Genomic DNA, 27,363 nt, shown 5'->3' with positions numbered 1-27,363 from the left:
TTTGGCTTAGTGACGCAAAGCAGAAGTTTGCTGTAGGGTGGTAGGGTCTTCTAGGAGAGCATTGGCACAGCTTGCAATGCTCCTAGACTTCATCTAGATGTTTGCTATTAAACCCTGTGGCAAAGAGGCGATTGGAGAAGACAGACTTCAGTCAGACTGAATAGGCTGGCTATTCTGATAGTCCCTGTGTGTAATGAGTGCAATTTTCAGAAGTTTGAAGCCTCTATAGGTCCTATTTGTATAGTATAAACATCCTTTCTTTATCAGGTTTGCTAGGTAGGTGCTTTGCTTTTGTTTTCCCGTATTTGGTTGGTGTGTCAAAGCATTTTTTATAGTCTCAGTCTTTTGTATTTGATTAAGTGCAGTTATAAGAAACAGAAAAAATACTTTTGACTTAAATGATCTGATTTTTCACTTACAGGCATGAGAGAGGCCAAGAAAGATTCAGGCTGCAACTGTTTTGACTATTACGACATTTGCCTTCCTTTCTGTTTGGGAGGAGCTGAATCAGACTCTGCTCTTCCTCAGACCGCTCAGAGCAGATTTATATCAGTGAGGTCTGGTTTACAGGACTCCTCCCACAGGCTCTTCTTTTCTACCAATGCAGTTGTACTGAGCCCAGTGGATTTTTGCCTGATTTATTACCATGTGAGCGAGTGCTGCACCAAGCTGTGTGACTCCTGCAGTTAGTCTGGATTGCACTGATGCAGCTGATAGCAGGATTTGACGTGAATGATCCCACTGTTGCTGTGGCACATGCATTGCCACTGAAGTTAATGCTGCGTCGTTGTCTCTTTAGAAATGCATGCTGTGTATGCACCTCTTAGCTCAATTCTTGTGTCTATAACTGTCTCCTCTTCTGAATAACTCTATTCACAAGCATCATTATGTTGCTGTGCATCTGCCGCGAGGAGACTGCAGGTCCACCATGACATAACTGGCGCATGCATTCAAACCCTGACTCTGAAATCCTTCCTGCTGTTATCCATTCAGAGGAATGCCAGCAAGCTCAGGTAGAGCTCAGGGTGCTCAGCATGGGCAGGCGCAACCTGTGCTGGGCAGGCAAATAGGCGAGTACAGATGCCTGTTGTGCTGGTTATGGACTGCCTGGGCTTCATCCTTGATCGAGAATTAGTGGAGCTAACAGTATCTTTTGTCTTTTGAATGAATGCCTCCAAAATGCTCCCCTTTCATCTAGTTTTCCTTCACTGATTATTTTCAAGCAGTGCTGTGCAGCTTGACCCAAATTCAGGAGCTGCTGATGCTGTAAGCGGTGCTGGTAGAGCTGGTTCTAGAAATAGGCAAAACCAGCAGCTCCTTGGGGTGGCAAAGTGGTTGCAGCAGCCTCATGTGTCTGTACAGAGTCAGGCTGGCTGCTGCAGTTGTGGGGGGGGAGAGTTAGGCTTTATGGGGCACTCACTGGTGCTGCCACGGCAGTCCCGTGCAGCGGTGGCAGTTACTAAGTGTGCCCAAACCTCTCAGTGGCAGCAGAAGCAGCAGCTCTGGGGCCCCGCATCCCCAGCTGTCTGTCTCAGTGCTGCCCAGCCTTTTCCCATATTCAGGGAGCCAATGCACACACCAAATGTTTTGGGAACTCATAATCTATTCACCACCCCGGCACATTTGCCTGATCAAGATTACTAACCTTAATTCTCCAGGCCTTTCTCCTCTGCTGCTTGTAAGTTACCACTTTTTGTTTATTTTCATCTTTATTTCCCATAGTGTACTGAAATGATGTGAAAGAAACATTTGTTCACACAAATAAGGGAAGGTAATAGCTTCCCTCCCTGACCACATGCTCTCTTCTGTTCCAAGTCTTAATTAAAATGGTACTAAAGGAAGCAAATCAATTAACAGATACCTTACAAGATGGTTTATTCACTTACACATGTACACATATGCAATTACTTACAAGTATCACATTACTACTTTAGTTTATTTGTTAGCAAATGCTGCTAATGAACTGCAGTGTTACTGAACTGGGTAACAGACACCTAGGAATCCAGGGAAATTATTCCAATATATCAATTTTCTCTGAAAATAGACCTTTCATTTTGTTGTTCAAAATGTGCGGGAAAATTACCATCCAGTTTCCTTTGCACATTTGGAAAATTACCTGCTTTGTTAAAACCATATTCAAATCCTTTCAGTGACAATTACAAGTACTACAGTAGCTTATTCTTCATAGAAACAAAATTCTGATATAGATGCTCTTATGCTCTGACAGTGTGTTGACTCTAAGTCCCTGACTCAGCACATCAGCTCTGCCTTTAATGTGTGGGGTTAATTGCAGCTCTTCACAATCTGAAAGTTCATTATTGGGTGGGAGGCCCTGATTTCCATGATTTTTTCAAGTGATATTTCTTAATAATACACAGAATTTCTAGGCTGGACTTCAGTCTAGCATTTGCCTTTTTTTTTTTTTTAAGTTTGATAACTTCTGTTATATTACAGTAGTGAAGAACTGGAAAAATATTTATTTATTATGATCTGCCACATGGCATAAATGAGAACAGACACTGGTTATAAGTTGCCATAAGATAAGACTCGATTTTTTTCTTCTGGATAGTGGTTATTTGTAAGTTGCCATAAGATAGCGTAACATCCTGCTTGGAGTCATCCTGTAATGCTACGTCGTAACAGCTATGCCTGTGAAATATTGTGACATTACTTAATGTTGTGCATGCCATCTACCTGAGACTGTCAAGCCTTTGAGTCCTGGTGGGTTTCCTGAGAGGAGCCGTAGGAATAGCAGAGGATGCCCAGCATGACACTGCTGCTAGCCAAGTGCTCCCAGAGCACCCACGGCTGACATTTGCTGCCCTGTCTTCACAAGCTGAAAGGAAAGCTTGGCTTGAAATATAAAAATCTTCCTGCTTTTCTTCACCTTGTGATGACAATATCTGTTATAATACAGCATTCTTGAAAGAAGTGGATTAAACAGAATAGAACCTATAGCATTATTTTCTGAATTGAGACCAAAACCACAGGCTCACAGCTTTGGTGAAAGGCGGGATGTGTTTACAAATTAACTTGGGTTTAAGCCATTGAAAATTATTTAAACTATTCTAAAAGTTCCAAGACAAAGCTCTGATTTTTTTTCTTGTCACTCCCACTGTAAGAAGCTTGTAATTGCAGCCAGGCAAAGCAATTTTGATGAAACCAAATTCAACAGAATATATAAGGCTAGAACAAGAATGAAGGGGCTGGGAGACTGAAATTATTCACAAATTCTGATTGAACTTAGTGCATTGTTTTATACTACAAAAAATAGGGATGGGTGAATTTGGAAATGTCAGATTAGCTTTTTTGTAGAATGTTGACATGAAAAGTTTTGTTTCAGATGTCTAGAAACCTTTTTTTGAGTATACAAAACTGTTTCCATTTCAATATTCTAAAAACAGAACATGAAAAACATTATTTCACAAAGGAATTTTTCATTTTAAATGACAATTAATTTTAAATGGCTGAAATTAGCACCACCACCTACAGTTAAACAAAAGACATCAGTCCTAAAGCTAAAAAAGATACAACTTTAGTGTGAAGGAAATGTTTTCCTAGTAACAAAATTGAGAAGCCTTTTTTTGCTTCAACGTTGAATGAATGATTTAAAGTTACCTCAGTCATTATTTACTTATCTTGAAATATGGGCATGGCCATGAATTCTGCTGCTGAAATATATTGTTACCTTTTTGATTGCCTTGTATTTAATTGATTTTAGAAATCAATCATATACTTATCACAGACTAAACAGGTTCTATTAATGAGCGGACATCATCTATTTTATTTTCTTCATACATTTCTTTCATATACATGCTGCCAGGGATTGCAGGCTTTTTGCGTTCAGGTGATTGAAGTTAGCATGCACTGTAAGCTCTTCCTGTAATCAATCAATCAGTCTTTCAATTAAAGAACAAAGAAAGGAATCAGTATTGGTGAGATTCCTGCCTGTGCACAAGAGACTTCTATTGATCCTCAGACCAGGTAACTGTCAATTGCAAAAGGATTATTGACTATTTGTACTTTGTTTTCCTGGTACGTTGACATCATCTCTGAAAAGAAAGAAACATCACAGGTTAGCAATAACTTTCTGGCTTTGGTTTTACCTGGAATGATCCATAGCATCATTGTAAAAGCTGAGCTGGGAGATTCCTAGGTAAAAAATACAGGAATTCTAGAAAATTGTTAATGATGCTCCTGGAATTGCATTCATGAAGTTCCTCCCACTTAACTTTTATTTTCCTAGATGTTTCATTGAAGGTATCTGTTTTTCCTAAGTGAATTAACAGAACAAGTGTATGATTCTGGCTGTTGTGACTTCCCGATGCCCTCTTCACTGCCAGGTAGGAATCTGCTAGCAGCAAGCGATGCATTTTAGGGCAGCATCCTGCTACAAGAACTGCTCACAGCATTACAGACTCTGGATTATTGTCATTTGGGCTGCTTCCCAGTATTGTCTCATCACATGAGTGGGGAGCAGCTGAGCGGCTTCTGAATCCATATTGTGGCTGCATCTTTCCATGAGCTTACTACTTGGAGTACCTGCTAATGGGGGGGCAGCTGCATTGCAGCATAGTCCTGCCGTAACGCAGAGAGCCTTGCATGTGCCTGGGCCTTTTGTTAGTGTATTCCAGGTATAGAACTGGGAAGCCGGAGGACAAGGCAGTTAAATGACTTGCCTTAGGCCATGCAGAGTGTTTGGCAGAACTGCAGACAGATCTGGGCTGTCAGTAGGAACTCCGGGTAACCCCACAGCCTTTATTGCTGTGCGACCTTTCCCTTTATCTGGGTGGGTGTACCTTTACAACTTCTATGTGTCTGCCTACCACTGTCACTCCATCTCCCTGCTCCGCCAGACTCCCCATTCTGCTGGAACATACCTGTTTTGGCTTGATCCCATGTTTGACCTGCAGAGTATAGACAGTGAGATATTAATTGTGACTCTCAGAGCAGTAATCAACGATCAGCGTTCAAAGAAGCAACACGTTAGCAGCTGGGGAAATGCAGGAACTTTTCATCCTTTCTCTTTTCTTCACTGCTCTTAATCTTTTATTCAGTTTTACTCCATCTAGCGTCAGTGCTTGGAAATAAGATCTTTTCTTGTCTTGGAGCCCTCAGCTTGTTTATATTCTTAGATCTCATGACTCCACTGGGAAATGGTATCTGTTGTAGTCCCTTTCCTTCAATACTACTTTAAGCATTTTCTGGTGACTTTGCTAAAGAAAGAACTCACAGGACATTTGTCAGGCAGGGACATGCTTCTCCTAATTTGCCTCAGTCTTTTCTTTCAAACTTTGTCACACGTGTCTTTTAGAAAGCTGTGCTGAAATTTTCTGTTCATGTGAAATTTACTGCACTAACCCTTAGTGTCTGTAATAAAGAGTTAAGACCTGATTCTCATCATTCTAGTTTGAACTGGGCGCACAGTCTGTGGGAGACCATATGGTGAGGCATATATAGGCTAGAATCAGAGGGAAATCTGGGGTTTTTTTTTTCTGCTATTTCCTCCCTTATTTCTTTCTCCAGGTTGGGGCTGGGGTGAGTTAACATAGTCTATAAAATGACAGTGCCTGCCCTGTCCCACAGCACTTTCACAGCTAAATTCCTGTACTACCTGCTTTGCCCAGCCATCGGGGAGCCTCGAGGGCATCTGGAGAAGGTGTCTGCTGAAGTGCATGGAGGGAATCTCCCCAGCACCTAGCCAGTACCTGCCTGCCAGCCTGCTTCTCCGCAGCCTGGTGACCAAACTGGAGCTACCTGGGGGTTGTCTCAGCCCTCCTTTGCCTGTCCCTGTCTGGCACTTCACAGGCACAAGGAATTTCTTTTAGTGAAATGGCTCTGTTGTTACCCAGGTTGTCACGTTATGCAGCAATATTTTTCAGCTTGTTCCAAACAGTTTGTGGCAGCCCTTTCCCAGGCTGTATTTCATTATAATAATTATGTATGCATAATAAATCATGTATTTCAAAACATAATCAGGGGGCATGATATGGCCTGCATTTATGAACTTGTCAAAATTTTTTTTCTTCACACAAAATAACACAGATTTAAGCATGTGAACTAAGCTACACAAAATTCTGCCTGCATGGAACTGTAGCCATTAAAAACCAAAAACAATTCACCCCTTTTATTCTGACTATGACAACAGATTAATGTAGAACAAGGCCAGTGCAAAGTGATTTGAACTAACTGTGGTGAATCAGCAATGGATTAGGTTCAGGGATGCTCACTTGATCCCTTCCCCTGCCTGTGTTGGAGAAGAATGTGGCAGGAAACTGCTGGGAAAGGCATTGTCTTTCAGCGCCTTTCCTAAGTGATTGCCTGCCTGTGCCTAATCTTAAGTAACTCAATTCTCTGCATCCAAAAAGAGCAAAGAAGAGACTGGCTGGGAGGCCAACACTTCTCCATGTAGCCCAATGTGACCGGTAAGTCGCCTAAAGAAATTGGCTTTCTTTCCGATGCTCTCAGGCTGCCTTCCAACAGTTGACAATGCCCATTGCTGCAGGAAAGGATGGTCCAGCCTTCCCCAGCACCTCGGCTGTAATACTTCACTAATTCCTTTGTGCCAGATGTCCTTGAACAGTCTGATCTCTTGGAAAACTATTTTTATGTTATACAGCATAGATTTTTTGGTAGGGCCAGTTCCTTGAGGCAGTGGAGATGTGTGACTGCCTGACCAGAACATGCAGCTGTGCTGGGAGGGAGAGGGAAACAGAGCAGGACTGTCTCTGGAGACAGGACACTCCGTTGGTACCACACTTTGCTCTCCTCCAGGGAGTCATGGAAGCTCACTCAAAGGAACCAGTTCACAAACAGTTTAAAAACGGCATTTCCACCTAAAGGGGTAGTTATTCTTCAGCACTTGCATTTCAGTGTCTATGTAGTAAATCAAATTTGGGAGTGGACCAGGTGCTGTTTTTAATGCACAAAAAATAACCTAGTTACTTCTCAGCTAGTGGTTTTCCATCTTTTTATATTTACAAGTCTATACAAATTTTCCCTTGAAGCTCTGGGCCTCTGTGGAGTGTCTTTAAGCCCAATTTAAACCCACATGGAAAGCCTTTAAGCCCATAAATTTCTGTGAACCCATGAGAAATACTCCATGGATCTCCAAGCATTTGCAGCCTACAAGGCAGAAGTCAGCATCACTTTGTGTGATACTTGCTCATTTCTTTCAGCTTGCTATTTGCTCTCTGACACCAGGCTGTAAAGTGCACATGGAATATGGAGGTGGGTGATTATAAGAAACAACCAGAAGAAGAACAAATTTAGCTTTGGTGATACCGAGTACAGGTCCTTCAAGGCAGAACTCTTGGAGAATAAGAGATCAGGAAACTGAAATAAAATGATCTGACAGACTATATACATGATCTTAAAAAAGGGTCTACAAATAATCTTATTTTCTGAGAAGTCACTGAAAAAAGGCTTCTAGGAGTCCATCTAAAATTAGTGACTCCTTTTTCATATGTTTAGTGTGAACTTGCCCAGAAATTCAATGAGGCACAGGAAATTCTGGGAGTTGGAATATGCAGGAGCTTTGATTTGATGCTGTTCTTTTCTGGATAAGACCTGTGGCACCCTGAGTCTCTTGCTTCAGGAGGCCTTGTTTTGGTTTGGTTTGGTTTTAAGCTATCCTTTAGCTATGATAGCAGCTTTCATTCCTAGCTAATCCCATGTTGTCACCTCTCTGACAAGTCCCAGTCAACATAAAGCTACTCAGTCTGGGTGGCAGACAGGTGCTGCCTGGGAGCAGGAGGCTCTCTGCTTGGTGGCATCTAATGTTTGAGTTATCCTGAGTGACTGTTGACAGGAGTGAAGAGGGTACTCTTCCAGAAACATTTCTGATTTTTTTTTGTCCAGACTTGCAGCAGCTCCAGGGAAAGGTAGTTACTCATCTATTGCTGGAATCAGTGGCACCAGCAAGTTTGCCAGCAGAGACCACAATGGCTGTAGAAGGAATTGCCTCTGACAAGTGTCTGAGTATTACCAGGAAAGCATTCTCCTGACTCAGCAGGTTTGGGACCAACTCTTACAATCAGATGATTTAGAGTTATTCAAGACTAGGCTCAAACAGTTGTGCAGAGGGGTAGGAAGGAGTAAGGATTCCTCTCTGTTTGTCAGCTGTGAAAAGGTCAACTGCAAATGCAGCCCCCAGATCTGAAGGGAGTGCAGGCGTGACCAGCCTGGTTAGCTCAGTTGGTTAGAGCGTGGTGCTAATAATGCCAAGCTCACGCGTTCAATCCCTGCTCACTGCAGGGGGGTTGGGCTAGAAGAACTCTCAAGGTCCCTTCCAACCCAAAGCATTCTATGATTCTATGATCCTGGGCCAGATGCTCTCCCAGAGAATGTGGAGAGCAGCCAGGGAGGAGCAAAAAATAGCCAGGAGTGTGACTCTGCCAGTCAGGCTGTTAGCTGGCATCAGTGAAGCATGCTGTATCCTGGAAAGGGGTTTAATGAATTAATCTCACCCTAACAGTCTGGGCTATACCTGTGTGTGTGTGTATATATATGTATATAAAAAACTGTCTCTGTGTGCATATATGGCTGTATATGAAGTATTCCCTCCATTCAGGAATGGTGCTAAAAGGACCCGAGAGCTTGAAAGTGCCTACAGGCTGCCTTAGTTCTGCTTATTAAAGCCTGGTGTCCCCAGCACAATGCAAAGCTTAGTGTCCTTAGTTTTGAAGTGTATGATATAAAGATTAATTTCATTTTACGAAAGGGTAAACTGAGCCAAAGTAACTTGTCCAAGGTTGTTCAGAAGAACAAGTTGGGCTAGACAGGGCAGTGACAGAACCAGGTAGAAAAGCTAGTTTATTGCTCTAGTCATTGGTGACCATTGTCTCAACACAGAATGGGTACTTATTTTTTTTTTTTCTGCAAATATATATGTGCAAGGAGTTGAGACATTTCTGCTGAGATAATTTGCTCATTTTTTAATATTTACACAAACACACCTTGTGTTGTTTAGGCCATCTCTGTTCATACTTATGCTTATTTGCAATAGCATGCATTATTATGGCATTTGTGCACCTTTTAAATATTTTTTATTAAACTGAGTTCTGAGAATGCATACTGAGAAAACCTAAGGCAGTGAATACAGCCTTCAGTCTATCAGCCACCCATTAATCCCTACAGTGTTAAGCAAGGAATCGGGCCTGCTCTGGTGTATCAGCAGAGCCAGACTCATCTTGTGCAGGTGGTATCTGCTCCTTAGTGAAGTGCAAATGCACTTCTGCCAAAGAGGACTATAACCCTCCAAGTTGTCTTCAGCTCCCATTCTCCTGATAATTGTTCATTACTGATATTTGGCCATGGTGGCAATGTGAAGAGACACTCTGCAGTCAAAGCAGACCACGAAGGAATACTTTTTGTCTGATTTTGCAAGGCTTATTTAGATCATGGAGGAGGCTAAGTGTCGTGCTGGCTCTGTTTTTCCTTGTTTGTAAACCTCTAACAACTTATGAAAACTATGTTGATCTGATGATTGGGTTGTTTTTAGAATATATTAATTAGCAGAATGAAAGACCTTGTGAAGGGCTACTTGGGGAAAAAAAAAAAAAAGAGTGGCAAGTGAAAGAACAGCTTAGGAGAACAGCTTAGGATATAGCTGAGGGATGTTAAGAGAAAAATTCAAGTCTTTGACCCCAGAGGTGTCAAAGATTCTGCTGAATCTACATGACTGCTTTTCTCCAGATCCAAGAAGATGACGCTGACCATCATTGTTTAAAAGGAATATTCCTGGGAGAGGAAAAGAAAAAAGAGAGTTGTTCTAGGAGAACAAAGACAGACACAGGCAACTCAGTGGCTCTAAGGAAGTTGAGGATTACTGAAGAAATCCAGGAAGTTGTTTGGATTACTGGGGATTTAGAGAGAAGAGGGGTGAATGTAGGGTATGGCTAATTTTTTCCCTTTGATGCTTCACTTCTGTTGTTGCAAGATGCTTTATGACCATGCATGAGAAGGCTGCTTTGACCTGGTCACAGCTCCTGTAAGGAGGAACTGTAGCACTGAAACTCATTTTTGCCTCCTCCGCAAGTCCAGAAGATACTTGGGGCACATGGGAATGGAACCGTGGAAGATGAAGACTCAAGGCCAAAGGGTACATTCAGACAGCCCAAAACAAGGACAGGGATGCAGTCAGTCTGTCCAAGAGCAGTGGTCTGCAAGATATGGGGGGAGCTGTGGCATGCTTTGTATTGTATAAGAACTGCCATTACTAGTCCTCCACATGGGAAGAAATAGACACCTGCAGGCTACAGATGAAGGGTGAAGAAAGCCCAGTGGGCACTGGGAAAGATAGCCAGGATAGAAATGGGACAATAAACAGACTAGGAGGCAACAGAGCTCTGCCATTACCATTGGCTACAGTGATGGTCATAGGTAAGTGAAAGCTGGATAGAGTTTGAAGCTTTTTGGTATGTTCTCCAGAACTTTTTCTACTCTGCTTTCCCATACCCCTCTGCTGAACCTTGCTCTTTCCAGACCCCACAATGTTTTCTTTCTATGGCAGGAATGCCATGGCTGCACACAACCAGGGCAAAACTGAGCTGAGTGGGGAAAGGGAGGTAACTGGTGGGGCAGATCCACTGGGGTGTGTTTTTGTGGGACTATATGAAATGATTGTTGTGCCAGGGAGGCCCATCCGCACTGCAGTGTGAGCTGCCTTCTGCCAGGTGTCTTTCTGGCAGCTCTAATTTCTGACAGCTGAAGCTCTTGGTTTTTGTGTTTGTTGTTGAAAAGCATCTTGGAGGATTCCATCTGCTCCAGGCACTGTTCTGCTAATACAGAAACATGAGACGCCTCAGGAAGGACTGCCCATGAGAGACCCATCAAGTGGCAATCGTTTTGAATGGCTTGTGATAATTCTTCCATTTCATAAGTCACTGGTTTGGGTTTTTCTCTTTCTTTTTTTGTTTTCTTTTTCTTTTTTGCAAGGCTAGTGAGTTGAAGTTGCCATTTAAGTCAGCCGCAGTTTGAGTAAATGGTAGGGAGAGTCATATATTACATTTAAAGACGAAAGTACTTTTTGAAAATTGGGATTCTTCATTGTTACCTGTCCGAAGGCCAGGCTGGGAAGAGACTGAGCAGCTGGGACTCTGTGTGAAAGGCTGGGCCAACTCACCTTTTTAAAACATTCCATACCAACACTTGCTCTTCTGGTAAGATTGATACCACTCCAATGCTTTCCTCAGAATACCAGTGACTGTGCCTAGCAAATTCCTTTCCTATGCCTGTATTTCTTACTTGCATTCCAAGTGTTGGAAGAAGTGAATCGGAAAGATAAGAGACAACTGAAGCAACTGAGGGAGCATGTTTAAGCAATAGGTAACTTGGAAGGTGGAGACTGTAATCTTGCATGTAGAGATGGGATGTTATAGTGCCCATCTCCTGGGGACATATGACAGACATGGATTTATGCCTAGGAAAATGTGTGCTTCTTCATATCCATCTGCAGTTGACAATGTTTGTTAGTGTTTTGCAGTAATAGACAATTCAGAGGTCACATATTTTGTGTGATGAGTCATTGACTTCATCTCCCTCTGCAAAGGTGTCCAAACAAATTCTGTGTTAACTTTTTGATGGGGGTCTTAGCAGGAAGGCCACAGCTTGTATGGAATGTGGAGAATGAACTAGCCTCATTCCAGGTATCTCCAGGCTGACAAGTGAGATACCTTACTGCTGGGAAAAATGTCCTCTTAAAGTCAGGTCAGTGCAAAGGAAGCATCTGTCTCCAGGTCTGACTTATTTCTACAGGAGGGAATTACTTCTCCTTGAAGAGTAATTAAAATTCACAAAAGTTGCTGTAGCATGGCTTAAAACAACCAATACCAGTCCCTGTTTCCTGCTCTCTTTATATAAAAATCTTCTGTGGAGAAGACATCTGAGTTACTCTGATTAGGAACTGGATGAAGGTAATTCCTTTGCTGATCTATTTTTGGCATCGTGCTATTTCAAGTACTTTTGCCATTGAACTAGCCTATAGTAGAGCAGCATCTTAAGCAGATATGATTTCAATGGATAGTAGAGTGACTGAGACAATATTGCTCCCTGGCTGCAGTCTGAATGTATAGTGTTACATGTGAATAGCTGATGCAGTTATCTGAGTCCCTGCAATGCATTTCAGTGCCCAGTGTCCTGCGCAAGCTGTGTTCTAGATCTTGATCTTTTTTCCTTCCTCCACCAGTGACATGTTCAGACAAGGCCAAAGTCTCTTTTCTTTCAATGTGTATTTACTTCTGGGTTTTGATTTTTAAATTTTGGGCCCATTTTCCAAAGACCTCCCACTTGTGGCTTTCTCAAGTACCCTAGCATCAAAACTAGGTCTCCAGTTAGGTTTATCTGTGAGCTCAGACTCCGGTGATTAGACAGGTTGTGTGTCTCACTTGCAGCTGATGGTATCAGTGATATGACTCATGCCTGCTCAGTTGGCTTCCTGTTTGGTAAACATGCATTCTGCATTTCACAGTATTACAGACCACTTTGGACTATTTAGATCAGAAAGAACTGCTCTCCTCTCCAAAACAGGGGATTTTTCTTTCTATATGACTTTAAACCTATTTGAAGGATATAAAATTGTTAGATCAGCTCCTGTTCACTATCTCTGCCTGTCAGTGCAGCTGGCTACAGACCTGAACATGACTAGGAGAAAGGTTCTTGGCACAAATGTTTAGGCTGAGACAGTTCTGCTAGTTGGAAGAAACTGCAGCTCAATGTTCAAACTTGCATATGATGGCTCAAGCCTAGTCTTTGCCTTGCCATCCATGTCTGATGTTTGTATTTTCCAAGTGGATGATTTCACCTCCTATGTAATCCATGGCACTGTTTTTATAGTTAGACAATGAGAAGATTGGAGGCTTTGAAGGTGCAATAGCATTCCAAGCCCTCCTCCATTCCTCTGAAGAATGCTCTGATTCTCAAGAGTACCTTATGTTTCCCAAGCATAGTCTAGCAAAGAAAAGAGAAGTCGGTCCCTTAGGAGAAGTCAAGTGCGGAAAATACAAGAGAACATCTAGATGCTCCTTTGGGTAGCAAATCACTGATATGCTTGGCACTTGGCTGATGCAGCTCCCAAGCTCCTTCTCTCCTCCATCAATCAGAATGACTTGTGTATTACATTTAAAACCTGTTCTCCTGCTGAGTAATTTACATGGGGGCCTGTAGAACCCAGTGAGTGGCATGGAGAATTTTGGCGTGTACTGTTGCCCAAGATGTGTTGAGGCAACAGATTCATTTTTGCTATTGCAGCAGGTTTAAAATATGTACCTTTTCCTTTTTAGTAAACATTCTCTGTCTCTTCATCCTTCTCCTTGTCTCTGTATGTCTCTTTCTTTGTCTCCTTCTGTCAAAATAAATCTGGCTGCCATGCACTGTAGTTAACTCAAAATATTGCTAGCATTAAATGTGCCCAGACATTTTTATTAATACATTAAACTTGCATGAAATTTTTAGGCATTATAATTTACCAAGCCTACACCAAGATGGCATTAGAAACTGACATGAGCTATTAATTAAAAAAGAGGACATTAAATAATTGTCAGTTGACATCTAAATTACTGTTTTGTTAGCTGACAGAAGCTTGCCTCAAGCCTCCTTCTCTTCTCAAGTGTTAGTAAATATCCCATTGAGTTTAAGGGCATCCCATTATGAATTGATTGTTTAAATCTTAATGTTATATACCTGACTAAATAAAGTGGCAAATGCTGTTAATTATTTCACAATGAGCTGTCAGCGTCACGTGGGTGTAGAAACACTTCTGGTTTAAGTATTTGGGAAAGTAGCAAGAGGGACACATCAGAATGCTTCCTGATTTTAGTGGAAACCCATTCTTGCAATGTGTTGGTTAAGTTCAGTACCAGCTAATCAGGGTTCTAGCATAAAAGATTATCTGCATCAAGGCCTTCCACTGGTACGAGGGTGAGCAACTCCATTGACTGTGATGGTACTGTGCTGGGTGACACCCACTCAGAGTATGTCCCAGCTAGGGAGAGAAATTATTGAGTGGCTTGAGGCACTTGTGGGAATAATGATGTGAAATTCAAAACAAAATTTGGCTGAAGGTGAATTTGGTGAGTGCTCTATCAGTTGGATTAAGTTTTTTTCCTGAACAAACGCTAATAATCATCACTGGTCAAGGAGAAAATGAAGTTGTCTGCAGAAGATATGCTAGTTCTCCTCTCAGATCCTAAAGGTGTGGTGTCTTGATTATCACTGAGGGTTTCAGGTTGCCTGTATCCCTGAGGGGTTCAGGATGGCTGTATGATTGGTTGGAGTAAATCTAGAATTAGGTGATTTCAGATAGTGTACTTGGATTTATTGAAGGGTTTTCCAGGACTAGCCACTGGGCTAAAAATGCCATGAATTAGAATTCCCAGAGAATTGAAGCAAGTACCTAAAATCAGTTTAGACCTAATTATCACATGTCTCTCTGGTGACCTGAATAAATGGAAAACTATCCCTATGAGCTATGGGGAAAAATAAATCAGAGAAAAATGAACATACAGCTTGGGTTTTCTTGAGGAATCTCCTTGGTATTTTTAATAGTGTAGCACTTACAGTGCTAGTACTCAGCATGAGTAATATTTCAGTGCTCTTTTCAGGAACTAAACTGGGGTGGATTGTGGTGGCTTTCTGCTTGTGGGGTTTTGGGGATTTTTTTTTTTTGGTTGCCATTGTTAAGAACAGCTACGTCCCATACATCTCCTCTCAGAGATATGCAACCTCAACCAGTTAGATGAAGAATGTTGGAATCCAAAACATGGCATATAATCCCATTCTTTGGGACAAATTTGGTCCTACAATGAAGAGATGACAACATGAGTGACAGTCCTATGGAAGGCTACCACATACTGCAGCTATTACTTGTGCTATAAACGTCCATTTCCAACCTTTAAGATATTCCCATTAGGTATAGGCCAATTTAACATGTCAACACAAACTCTACCATCTGCAAAGTCCCTACCCTGAAGAAGGTTAGGAGGAAAGATGAAAAAGTACATTGAATAGTGTATGCTGTATTTCCTTTTGATTTTCTGTGAGTAGATTGCTTGGGTTGCAGAATGATGGTGCAAAACCAACTAATCTAGTTCTGCATCAACTATCCGAGATGTGGAAAAGTATAGTTTTGTTTATAAAACAAAGCACCATATATATTTCCTTGCTAAAAACTGATGCTATCCGGAGGATATCTGCATTTCACTAATCCTACTAAGGATTAGTTTATAGGGGCATTTTAAAATGTTTGCTGTGGATCTGGTAGTATTTTTACTGTCAGAGGTTTCCTCAAGACTGGTAGAAGGCTATACTGTTTCCTCAGGTTAACACCTGCATTATAGAATCCCCTAATGAGCCACCAAGGAGTAATACATAATGCCCTGAAGTAAATAAGAACAAAGATTTGTTAGTAAATTACTCACTGCCACAGTAGAATTGAAAAAGTACAACTGGTTAAGAAGCGAAGGTGAATTTCTAGTTGTTTTCTACTTAACCAAAAAAAGTCATCTTTAACATATATAGTTTTGCCCCCAAACATTGTGGAATTACAACTTCTCTCACTCATCAGTGTTGGTGGCTCTAAGGCAAAGAGTTTGTGTATTGTGTGACATTTCCAGCCTTAAGACCAGAATTTTGACATGAAACTGGAACCTTCACTCTACCTTTTAGCAAATGCCTGTAGTCTGGGATGAGGAATCATCAAAGAGGTAAATGTAAGGTCATCATTAAAGATGCTAAATTTTGCTGCCATGACAAAGTCAGTTGCTTCCCCTAGAAAGATCAGATGATAGTATCATAGATATTCCAACTGTCTCTGAAGGAAACTATCACACACAATAAGCAGCAAAGGGAGGTAGAAAAGTCCAACGTGGAGCCATTCATAGACCATACGATCTGAATTTCATCCAGGCAGTAAGTCTACTGCCTTCTGTGTCTCTTCTTGTTTTTGTCCCTCTCCTTCCTTTATTCCCTTTTCTCTTGACTCTGGTCTCTGGCTTTTCTGTTTCAGCTTAGCTTCTCACACCCTTCCTGTTCGTTGCTCTGTCTATACTGTCCTTAGTACACCAGAAGGTTTACTGAGTATTCTATGTTTGTCCTTCTAGCCATATAATAGTCCTAGTCTATTTTAGGTTAATACACAGAAATTGTCAGTGTCTTGTAAGAGAATACTCTGTTACTAGAAAGGAAACATTTTGTGATAGTTAGCTGTGTTAGGCTGGGGAAGCATCTGGGCTGGGACCCTTCTCTGTTGGACAGACAAAACACTGAAATACTTGCTGCAAGGGGTGCCCTTGCTTTGATCTTCAGTTGAGTGTTTACATATGCTGTGCTCTCTTTATGAGGAATGACTATGATGGGGACATCCTTCTGTCCAGCTCTCTGAGAGAGGCCAAAAGCCATTTCTTAGGTCACTGAGCACAGCTGTTGCCTTCAGTACATGAAAACGCTGATTAATTAATGTTTGGGTTTTTTTTAGTCACTTATAAAATGTCTCAAAGGGACACGAAAAAGTGTCCATATCTGTAGATTACCATGAACCAACAGACAACTTGTAGTCCAGAGTCGCTACTCCTGTACATCTCTACCCTATCGCCTGTCCTTGGAGGAGATGAGGAGTGGCCATCGCCTGAGCAGTCTAGCACTGCCTCTTCTGCCTGTGAACCCATCAGGTGCTCAGAACCTAAAATGGTTTTACTGTGCCTGGATAATGGGGAGGAAGGTGAAGCGCAAAATGCATCCCTTCCAGCAGGAATGATCACTGCATGATCTTGACCTGTAAAAGCCTGGAGTGAAGGGAGTTCTCAGAATTGAGATCCAGACAAAGTTACTGGGAAATTTTTGATGAAGCCATTTACCCTGGCTTACATCTTTTTCTTTTTCCTTTTTTTCTTTTTTTTTTTTTTAATCTAAAGGGTTTGTGAATATATGACAATACAGTAAAAGCTTTGTTTCAGGAAAAATGTGGAAAAGTTCTAGCAATGACAAAGAACATCCAACCACAGCACTTTTGAAACATGGCCTTTGGTTTTCATCCCATAAAATTATTTTTTTAAAAGAGTTTGCTATTATAATACATAGTACAAACAAACAAACAAAAAATTAATCAAGTGTTTGAAGGATTTTCTTTTTAAAAAAGATCTCAGTCTGCTGGGATTTCTTTCCTGTTTCTGAAATGTTGAAACCCTGTTACAAGGAATTTCCTTTTTTCACACAGATCCACTAGATACACTGTGTATCATGGTCTGTTAGAGGCTTACATGTGTGTTGTGTTATGTGTTATCATTCAAATCACAGTTGCGGGGAAGCATCATGCATGAAGAGAGAGAGGAGTTAAACATTACGGTTTGTGTATCACACAACCTCAGAAAATGCATGGGGCAATGACTCTTACCTTCTATCCATTTTGCCATCTGACTCTAAAGAGAGAATAGGAAAATGTGGTTAGTTAAGAAACCAGGAACAGAGTGGTGATCAGCCTGCTCAGAAGTTGTGAGGATGCAACCAGGAGAACATAGTTAGAGCTGGTAGAGATCCAGCCATCCTTTCTAAGGCAAAACTCTTTGATATTAGTAGTGTCATGCAACCTTCCTAAAGCCCTTCTTGATTCTTTCAGCTGGAATATCTCATGTCAATTTTGTCAGAGCTGTATCTTTGCTAATATTTTGGCTATTTTGAGTTTGATTGTAGCACATCCCCAGGGTGTCATGAGAAAAAACTTTGAGGGCAGACGCTTGATGAGAATGAGGTGGGAGCAGTTTCCCTTTAGGCCTGCCAAGTAGTGCCACTAAAGAAAGCATCAGGCATTTGTCTTTCAGCAAGTGGCATTACATTGTCATTTGTATCCTCATGGGGTACCTGGGGAGTCTGTTTGCAAAATTATCCTTTAAATGACCAGTGTTTACTGTAAATAGGATGGAATGCCTACTTTTTACTTTCATTATCCTAGTTTTTACTTTCATTATAAATAATCCAGCCACCAAGCCAGGAAACATGAAATTGCTACTCTACCCTTAATTGGTTTAGTGACAGACTTGGTAATGTTAGGTTAATGGTTGGACTGGATGATCTTAAAGGTCTTTTCCAACCTAAACAATTCTATGATTCTATGAATCAGGTTGTGACTGATAGGCTGAGCTCACTGTAGCAGTACCGAGCCCAGAGTGCTCTGTTTTACATCACTCCAAGCTTAATAGTTAAGACCACTTGCACTCCTTTTTACTAAGCAAAAGTCTGTGACCACTGTTCAAGGGGTGTGTCATGGTGCACTGCTGATTTAGTAGGTTAGACAGTTCTGGATGCTAGGAAATTACCTCTCATTTGTTGTGTGAATGTTAATGCAAAGATCTGGCCACAGAAGCAAACTTTTCTGGATACAGTGGATGGACAAGCAGCTCCTAGTCCTGTAATGTAGCAACTTGACTGAGTTCTCTCACTGTATTTTGCTTGTTTAATGTCTGTCTCATTTTCATGGTGGAAACTGTCTGCATTGATGAGAATTTCTTTGTTTTTAAAAGTGGACTGTGAGAGCTGGCATTTTGCATGCACCAGAGCTGCAATGGTGCTTTTAGAAATTCACCTTGGGAATGCCATACAGAGAGCAATGATTTCGGTCCCCAAACTCTCTTATTATAGTCCATCTTCTTTCAGTAAGGATTATTTCCCTGAGTATCTCATGAGATTGCCTCACTGCATCCATTTCTGCTATGGTTTCCTTCCAAGCCAAATTTTCACATGCTACTAAGAGTACAGTCCTCTCTTGACAAGCAAAACCTAGGTTGCAAAGATTTGCCCTAGCAGAGTCCCAGGATTCTTTTTTGCAAAAAAAAGAACAGCTTGTACTGAAGTTCTGGTCAACCTGTAAGGACTTTGCTTTTCCTCATTTGCCCTTATCTGTTGCTATTGTATTTGCTGTGCTTTTTTATTTCTAGCTCTTAACTACAGGCAGTTGAGTGTTACTGTGTGCTGTTACCTCATTCTACAGATGACAGTTGTATTTCAGCAGTGGAAGAAATCATCACAATATTTGCTCTACAGTGCTCTGTGAAGCACTTTGGAGTCCTATCAAGTAAGAGAGGCTCTGAGCAGAGGATGGAGGGCCATGGACCAGCATTGCCTCTGGGGAGACCCATGGAACAAATTCTGCCTGTCACTAATTCTGTCTACTGAAATGATAGGCATTATTCAGTTTAGGATTTTGGATTTGAGTCAAAAACCATGGTTCTAAACTGCTGGTCCAAAGTCAAAAGGAGCTGTTGCTATCAGCAGTTATGATGTTAGATCAAAGAACTTTTGCCTGTGTTAGATGAAAAACATGCTTTCATGTGGCAACTTGAAAACCAGTCACAGTGGAAAAGGTATAGAGAGTTTTGCTGTGTACTCTGATGGAAACTGCCTATCTTAGAATCAGACAGTCCCATTTAAAGGAAAATTCCAGAATCAGTGAAAGAAACAGTAATTTTGGCTAGAAAGTGAGAGCAAGCCTCTTGCTCATCCTGCAAATCCAATAGGCTCTTTAACTTATGTTGAATAGACAGAATTTTGTTTTAAAAATTAACTATTCTAAAAGATACCGAGACAGTAAGCTGAAGTGAATTCTATTTCTCTTGTAAGGCTGAAGAGCAGTTATACTGAAATGTGAATCTGCAGTTCTAGGGACTCCAGCACTTCAGACACTTTTAAAATAGTTCTTCAAAGGAAAACCAGAGCTGCAGTACATACACAATTCCTAACACTGAAGCTCAGATCTGCTATATCAGAACATAAGGAGATCTAGATCTCTGGATAAGAAATCAGGAGTATTTTTTCTTACCTCCAAAGTCATTGTCAATCATTTGTTTTTTGATCATGCAGATTATTACTACTACAAAAGCGATTGCTAGACATGCTCCCAGAGTAACTCCTATAATAACATATGTGAAATCTGCAAAAATAGAAAATGAGCCAGTGAATATACACCGTTAAGTAATACAGTCTTTGTCTTTCAGATGTGACACAAAGTTTCCAAAGTTTAAATGCATTCCTAAAAAAAACCCCAAACAAACACCCCCCACCCTCCCCACCCCCCCATATTTATTCTTCAGAAGGGGCTGATAATGCTGAGCCAAACTAGGTAGCTGAGAAGAGTCTGCTCTTTCAACCTGTTGCACATCATGAAACCATGCAGACCTGTGGCCAAGGGGTTCAACGCTGTTTTATGATAATGAACAAGTTTAGATTTTGGTGCATGTAGGTCTCAGCTAAGTTTTAGAGCTAGGGCTCTACTTCCTCCCTGCCCCCCTTCCCAAAGTGAAATTCCCCATCCCCACTCTCTTGCCACTCAATCCTGTCAAACTCTTATTCCTGCTTCCCATACATGTACACACGCAGCTTCATCTCCACCTCCTAGTACCCAGCCTCCTGCCCTGCCTGAGTATTCTGCCTCTGTAAGTCTTTGCTGGGAGGAAGCAGGAGAATTTTAAAGTGTAAACTATGAACCATATTGTGATTTTTTTTTTTTTTTTTTTTTTTTTTCTTTTCTCATCGCTGTGTATACATAAGAATCCACCTTGATCTGTCTGGCAGGAGGGTGCCTGTGTTCAGAATTTGTGTTCCAGGCTCTCTTCTCCCTATGCTCATTATATTTACTTAAAAGTCATTTAAAGTCACCAGTCACATGGCAGGACTCTGCTGTACCATGCAAAGTACAAACACACAACCTAATGATTATCTTCTAGACATAAAAAGCACATAAAGTCTTCTAAGGACATTCATTTTTGTTATATTTGCTTTGTCCCTAACTTCCTGTCTGGAAGCAAAAATCTCACCATGAACTCACCTATTTCCTCCTCTGAGTTTCCAGAAGCATAGACCTTTGCTCTCCAAAAATCTGAAAGGGAAGTATTTTAGCCTGTTAGGACATCAAGGAGAATGCTCTGTATTTAAGGAGAGTGCTGTACCTGGCTATTTACAAGGGAATAGTAGATCCTGGTAAAGATTAAGAAAGGATCTGAGGCTTCATGGAGTAACGAAGGGTTATCAGTCAAGTTAATGAGGATGTCCTAGGAATGTGGCCACTACATACCAGTTTTTGGACAGAACAGAAAATACAATGTTAAAATTTTATGTTGTCTTAGCACTGTTTCCATTCTAGAATTTTCTCACAGCAAACCAGAGAGCTGTATGCAGGAGAAGTTGCTATAAATCAAGAAAAAGATTGTGGATGCAGTAAAGTTATTAAGACATGCTAATAGGAGAGGATATGGCACACCTTAGCACCCCTCTCCAGAAAACATAAGTCCCAATCCTGCCTATAGTTCCAGTCTTCAAAATGTGATTTGTAAGAGTCTTTTCCTCTTGCAAGAGGAAGCAACCTTTTCACAGACTCCCACACAAAGTTCCCTGTTCATCAAAAGGACACCCTCCTGGCCATTCCCTTTTCCATAAAGCCATCGAGCTGTGCTGCCTGATGCTCAGAGTGTGCAGGCCCTCAAAATGGAGTGGCTTTGAAGAAAACAATTCATTCCCACACACTTTTTGAAGGAAACAGATTCAAAATTTTCTGAACAAGAAAAAAAAGGTCAAGAAAAAGGAGAGAAGTCATGTTTAGTTTTACTGTTGCTTGCTTATTATAGCAAATTGCTAAAAATGTACGCTCAAAAAATGTTTTTTCCAGTAATGGGTGTGCAAGGATATTTCCACCAAAGCCTTTTCAAGTAGCTCCAAATGACGTAACTGATGTGTAGCTGCATGAGGTGCCTGGAGCAGGAGAAGGCTTTAAAGGCAGATATGAGCCCTGCATTTTAAAACAGCATGCTATGAAATTTCTGTCTCCTGTACATGCTTCAGGCAGAACATGAAGTGCTGTCCTACAGCTCTTGCTCTTTGGCAGTCCACCGCCTGGGTGACAGTACATATGGGACCTGGTTGGGAAGATAGCTGTTTCACATGCAACGTTGTCTTTTTATAGGCATTCCCCACTGTTGTGAGGGAGCGTAGTCTGAAACTCAAGTGGGATTTTAAAGTCTTAAATGCATCCAGTTTTCCTACTGTTAAGGTGTCCAACATCATAAGTCCCAGTTCGCCTCTCCTCTCTCTCCTCTACTTCTTGTGGAGAAATAATTCTGTCTTCTTGAGGTTTTGGGGGCTGCACTTTCATTTCTTGTCCAGTTTAAAGAATGCTAGAAGTATGATTGCTTTTAAACTTGAAGCATAATCCTCCCACTCCAAAACAAGCCATTTTAGTACCCTTACAGAAATCCATCTTGAGTCTGCTTTTCAGACTGCTAAAACTCTCTCTTGAGCTGAGTGTTGGCTCTAGGGCTGCTACAGTTGTGTCAGAAAAATCTGATATATTGGGTGGCTCACAACAGATTTGTTTTTATTTCCTGGTCTTAATCACATTTCTAATCCCAAATTTTCATAAATTATGAACTGAGCTTCAAAAATCTGGAGTTGAGCTTAAAAAAACCTTGCGTTTTAAAGCAAATATATTTTTGGAGCTATAATTATGAGCTGAAAGTCCTTTTTTGCCAAACTTTTCTTCACCATTAAAATGTCTGGAAACTTATTTTGTACAAGCAGAAATGTTTTCTCTCCAAAAACCCCATGACACTCAGAGAAGGGAGTTGGGAGGGGTGAGAAATCCAATTGCAGATATGATCACAAAAGCTGGCCATTCTAAATGACCAAAATCAAAGTTACAAAGAAAAGGGAATTTAAAAAGAAAAAAAAGTCTAAGACTACACAATGAGTGTAAAAAGCATAGCTCCTGATTTTCCAGGTTAAAACCCAGTCTCTTTGCTCTCGCCTGTGAATTTATTTCATTATAAATTTAAAAAAAACCCTTTCTTCCATCTCCTTAATTATTCTTTGTGCTCATATGAAGAATGTTTTAAATTCAAACATAATAAAAGTGATATTGTATTACTTTTATTATCCTAATGATCATAATACATAGACCTTAATGTATGCTTTCTAATGGAATTAAACCAGTGACAGATTATGTGTTTTATGGCAGAAATAATATTTTACATGGAATATTTTATGTAGGTCAGTTTAATATATTGAGATTAAATTATTAGTTTCTTTTTAAAAAGGGAGGGAGTGAAATCTCTGAAAACCCACAGGACTAGAGAGAACATTTTCAATTCATACTTTCAATACGGTTTTAATTAAGGTTTAATATCATTTACTGGATGCTGCTTAAATACCGTTTGCTTTTGAGGACTGTGTTAGATAGCTGCTGTTTGTTTCAGCTTCTCCTTAGGCAGAAAGAAGTGGACTGACCAAGTCAAATACACGTGTGTCGCTGTTTGACCTAGATCCCGTCTTCAGTTTAGATCTTTTGGGGATATACACAAACCTCCCGGTACAGAGGGGTTGGAAATGATGCCTCAGATTCTGCAACACCCCAGTGGTACTGCTAGCTTTCTGACCCTTTATCTCTGTATCCTGGGTTTAGACTAACTCCCATGCCTTGAACAAACCCTCTGACCTTGGACAATATTTGCTCCTGGGCAGAAGAGCTGTGCAGGCAACTTTGATATCTATACTTCAGTGACTCGTGGATCATTTTTCAAAGGGTCTCAAAGCAACTGGCAGTGCTTTCTCATCTCTCCTGTGTGCCTGGCTCAGGTATAGCATGCAGTTGGCCTTATAATAGAGATGTACCCCCTGGGGCTCTGGCAGCACAAGGAGGCTGGTGAGAGGCATGGGCTGTGTCTCCAACAGGTGGGAGAATGTTTTTGTGCGTGTGTCATTGTTAGAGAGTCCAGAGATAAAATTGCAGACTAGACAGGTCTTGCATTAGAGGTGGGAGGGGGTGGAGAAAGAGTAAGTGTGAATCTGCTGCTGCAGCCTGCCTGAGGAGCCGGGCTTAGTCCGGTATGCTTGAGCCAGGCATGCAGCTGAGGAAGCTTTTGCTTCTGGCTGTCCACCACAGTCCTCTGCCAGCGTGGTTGTCTCCCCTGAGGTAGAGCTGCTGAGCAGGTGATGGACCCACAAATAAATACACTGGGCTGGGAGCCCCTGGTCTGTGATTTTTGGTGTACCCCTGGGCCAGCTTAGCCCTCCTCAGACCTGCTGTGCACGGAGCTGGGCTATGCAGAAAACAGCTTCTGAGCTGCACGAAGGAACATCCTATTCTCCCTGTACCCTCTGCTACATAACTGTGCTTGCACGGTGCCTTGCCTGTAGGTCAGCACAGTGAGGAAAGTGGTGCGGAGCACAGTTTGGGCATATGATCAGGGAGCAGGAATAGCTCACTTTCCCCACCTTATGAGATATCGTGAACAGCTCCCAGCCATAACCTGCAGTGATAAACAGCAACATGCGCCTTGTCTTTCCCAGTGCACAGCACTTGCCTTAGTCCCTTTGCTTGTTTGCTCCTGCTTCCATGTGACATTCTTCTCCCTTCCTCCCCCATCTCAGGTTTCTCCTCATTGCAGCAGATAGTGGCTGGTCCTGTGCCATTGCAGCAGCCAGGGGTTCGGTGCCATTTATCTTTGAGGCAGCAAATGGGAAATGAAACAAGTATCTGGGAAACCCAGAGGTAGGGTGGAAAAAAAGTATGGCTCACAGTGGGTGTCTGAGCAACTCCAGAGTCAAATAAGGAATGCCCATGACAACAAAGAGGCTACAGACAATGGTCCTGCCGGAAACCATTCCTGAAAACCATTCCTAAAAAGAAGAAAAGTATTTTGGCTGGTATTCAGTGTAGCAAAATTCCCAGCTACGTGTAAATTTCCTAAGATAGGCACTGTTGGCATCCAGGCAAATGGGGTCCTTCCTTGGTCCTCAAATTAGAGGCATATGCCTTCTCAGTAGTAATAGATGAGGACAGGATTCACTCCTGCATGAAGACAGGAATTTGTTGAGCTCTAGTCCTTGCCAGGCACCCCTCCATCCAAGGCCTATGGATTTGCCATTGCCTGCACCCTTCCATGGAAGCATCTTATGCATTTTCCTTGTATCTATTGCGAAGCGCCTTTTGCTGTAGAACATGTCCTGCTGCTCTTGAGTCTGCATCTCTTTGCTCTAGGCAGATGCTACTGTATTAATGGTACTCATGCCATTTGTTTTCTGAGCAACAGCTAGTCAGTAACTAGGGAGCAATCATTGCTGACTTTCTCTTCACATCTATAAGAACAATTAGTTACGCATGTCCTGTGCGGTGGACAGTCTCCATTTCTTGGGAGTCTTGGAAGCCTCTAAAGAAAGGTGCAGAGGGCTTGAAGGGCCAACAAAAAAAGGATAGTTGGAGTGACACATTCCTGTGTATACCCTGAGAAGGATGATGAGAGTAGTGCACTGCTGTAGACCTTGGGTAGCCTTGCTTGCAGAAACTGAGGCAGGAGTGGATATCCAGTGGACACAAGCTGGAATAGCTGGTCTGCATGCTTCAGGTGAGGCAAACTGCCCCTATGAGATTCCCCAAGGATAGATTATGATTTTCTATGAATTTCTGCATGAAGTAGGGTTGTGTGGGAGGTGTCCATGAGGCAAAGATCACGCTTTTGCCACCAGAGGGTGCCTGCCCCCTTACCTAACGTCTCAGCGACCACAGTAACCCGTGTAAACGTCTCTCTGTAGCTGCTGCCAGCTCCATCCTCCCCATTGTCCACATCAGTCCCAATGTTAATACGACCCCTGCTGACACTTCCTACCCATGAGCCCCACTCTTCCCTGCACAAAGTGGAGGTAACTGTGAAGTAAGAGGCAAGTTGTGAGGATAAGAAAGCCCTGCTTTGGGCTGGGAGGAAGCATTAGAAGCAGCTTAAGTCAGGAGCAGTGAAGTTCTGTGAGAGTTGCAGAGACCAAAAGTGGCTTGCAGATAGCATGCATATTTCTCTTATACTTTACTGAAGTACTGTTTTCTATACAGTGCCAAACAGGATGCTCAGCAGCTCCGCCAACTCATCTGCAAAGATGCAGGTATTTAACTTCATGGTATCTTCTGGATTGCACACCACTGACCCTTTAGGACTCAGTCTAGGACATGTTAGGTAGAAAACTCAGCAAAATACCCCACTGTCTCAACAAATGTTTTTTCTCCAAGGAACAGAGTTCTAAACAAAGTTTTAAACAACATACATATAATTAGACTGGGAAATAAATAACCACATCAAGCTCGGGGAAAAAAAAAAAAAACGCTCTCAAAAAGGATGGAAAAGAAATATCATAAATCACTTACGTAAAAGAAGAAGAAATGCCATTAGGACTGATATCCAGCTTGTTAGTAAGGTCATTGTGAAGTTTTGACAACAGAGTGGTTTAACCCAAATTTCCTGAATTTAGCTCTTCTGCAGTGTCTTTTCAAAAAAAAAAAAAAAAAAAAAAGCTACAGCAGGTCACGTGACTATATTGAAACTGCAGTCACATCCTGAGTAGTCACATTTGTATACGAAGGTCTCTTTTCTGGGTTTAAGTTCAACATATAAATAAACTCACCACTTGAAAACATTCTGTGGAGAAGGTGGACAACCAACAGTCACAGCCTAGTTCAGATGTTTTGCTCTCTGAGACTTTTAAATGCTAACATTTATTTTTACAAAATTGAAAAAGTCCTACTGCAGTGAACAAGTCTCTGCTGAAGTCTTCTAAATCCATGGAGATGCAAATGGGTTTTCTGTCTTAGAAGGAGAACCTCCTCAGACAGTCTCTGTCAATGTTGCCAGCTTTTTTTTTTAACTCAACATGAATGCCATTGTAACATTTTGAGGAGAGGAGTACTTGGCCGAACATTTCCCCTTCATAATCAGCTTTTTCAGGAGCAGAATGGAAGGAATTCATCATGGCTGCAATTCACAATTGCAAGCCAGTTCCTGGAAAAGAACTTCCACCTAAGAAAAAATTACTTGAAATGGTAGGAACTAAAAATCAGGAACTTACTAACAGATGATGTTTCTGATAGGAATCAAGCTTATTCTTTGAACCACAGTAAAAAAACCAGATTTTTCTGTTCTTCAGGAAAATTCATCTTTTCAAACAGGTTAACCTGTTCCAAAACTGAATGACAGCAAAACATGCAAGTAAATATTAATGCTTTTTGCTAAGTGAGCCCATTCATCCCAAGTCATTTCAGGTCCATCCTTCAGAGGTGGAACACACAAGAATATGGGCCTCATTTTTTTGCAGCAGAGGTCTCTGGAGGGTCTCCATATTGCTTTTACCTCTTGCCTCTTGATGTACCTTTCTGCTTTAGATTAGTCCTTTGCTGTCTGGTATCTTCATCTCATGTAGATGCTTATATACTCCAATCAAAATAATCTGAAACACATCTTGAGTGAGAAGTTTTAAGAGAAAAAAACTCATGGATATTTCTTTTTCCTCCCAGTGGTGAAGGAATGTCTGAACAATCTGGTCTCAGCAGAATCTCACATCTTAAGGCTG

At 41.5% G+C, this 27,363-nt stretch overlaps 1 protein-coding gene across 2 annotated transcripts; it reads right to left on the bottom strand.

Annotated features, from left to right (window-relative positions):
• Positions 1-1,878: 1,878 nt before the first annotated feature.
• TMEM273 (transmembrane protein 273) lies at positions 1,879-26,253 on the bottom strand. 2 transcript variants are annotated; one of them, XM_075717694.1, is made up of 6 exons: positions 26,165-26,253; positions 20,810-20,860; positions 19,805-19,915; positions 17,387-17,411; positions 4,881-4,907; positions 1,879-4,052 (listed from the first exon to the last, which is right to left on the bottom strand). In XM_075717694.1, exons 1-6 carry the CDS (start codon positions 26,217-26,219, stop codon positions 4,007-4,009), a joined length of 315 nt encoding a protein of 104 aa, XP_075573809.1. In that variant the 5' UTR covers positions 26,220-26,253; the 3' UTR covers positions 1,879-4,006. The 2 variants fall into 2 exon arrangements, with proteins under 2 accessions (XP_075573809.1, XP_009486655.2); XM_009488380.2 differs by lacking the exons at positions 1,879-4,052; positions 4,881-4,907 and adding an exon at positions 15,700-15,765.
• Between the last annotated feature and the right edge of the window lie 1,110 nt (positions 26,254-27,363).

This window comes from Pelecanus crispus, chromosome 10 (genome assembly GCF_030463565.1).
Source record: "Pelecanus crispus isolate bPelCri1 chromosome 10, bPelCri1.pri, whole genome shotgun sequence".
NCBI lineage: Eukaryota > Metazoa > Chordata > Aves > Pelecaniformes > Pelecanidae > Pelecanus > Pelecanus crispus.
The sequence above is the reverse complement of the archived record's forward strand: the minus strand, read 5'-3'. Positions and strand labels throughout refer to the sequence as shown.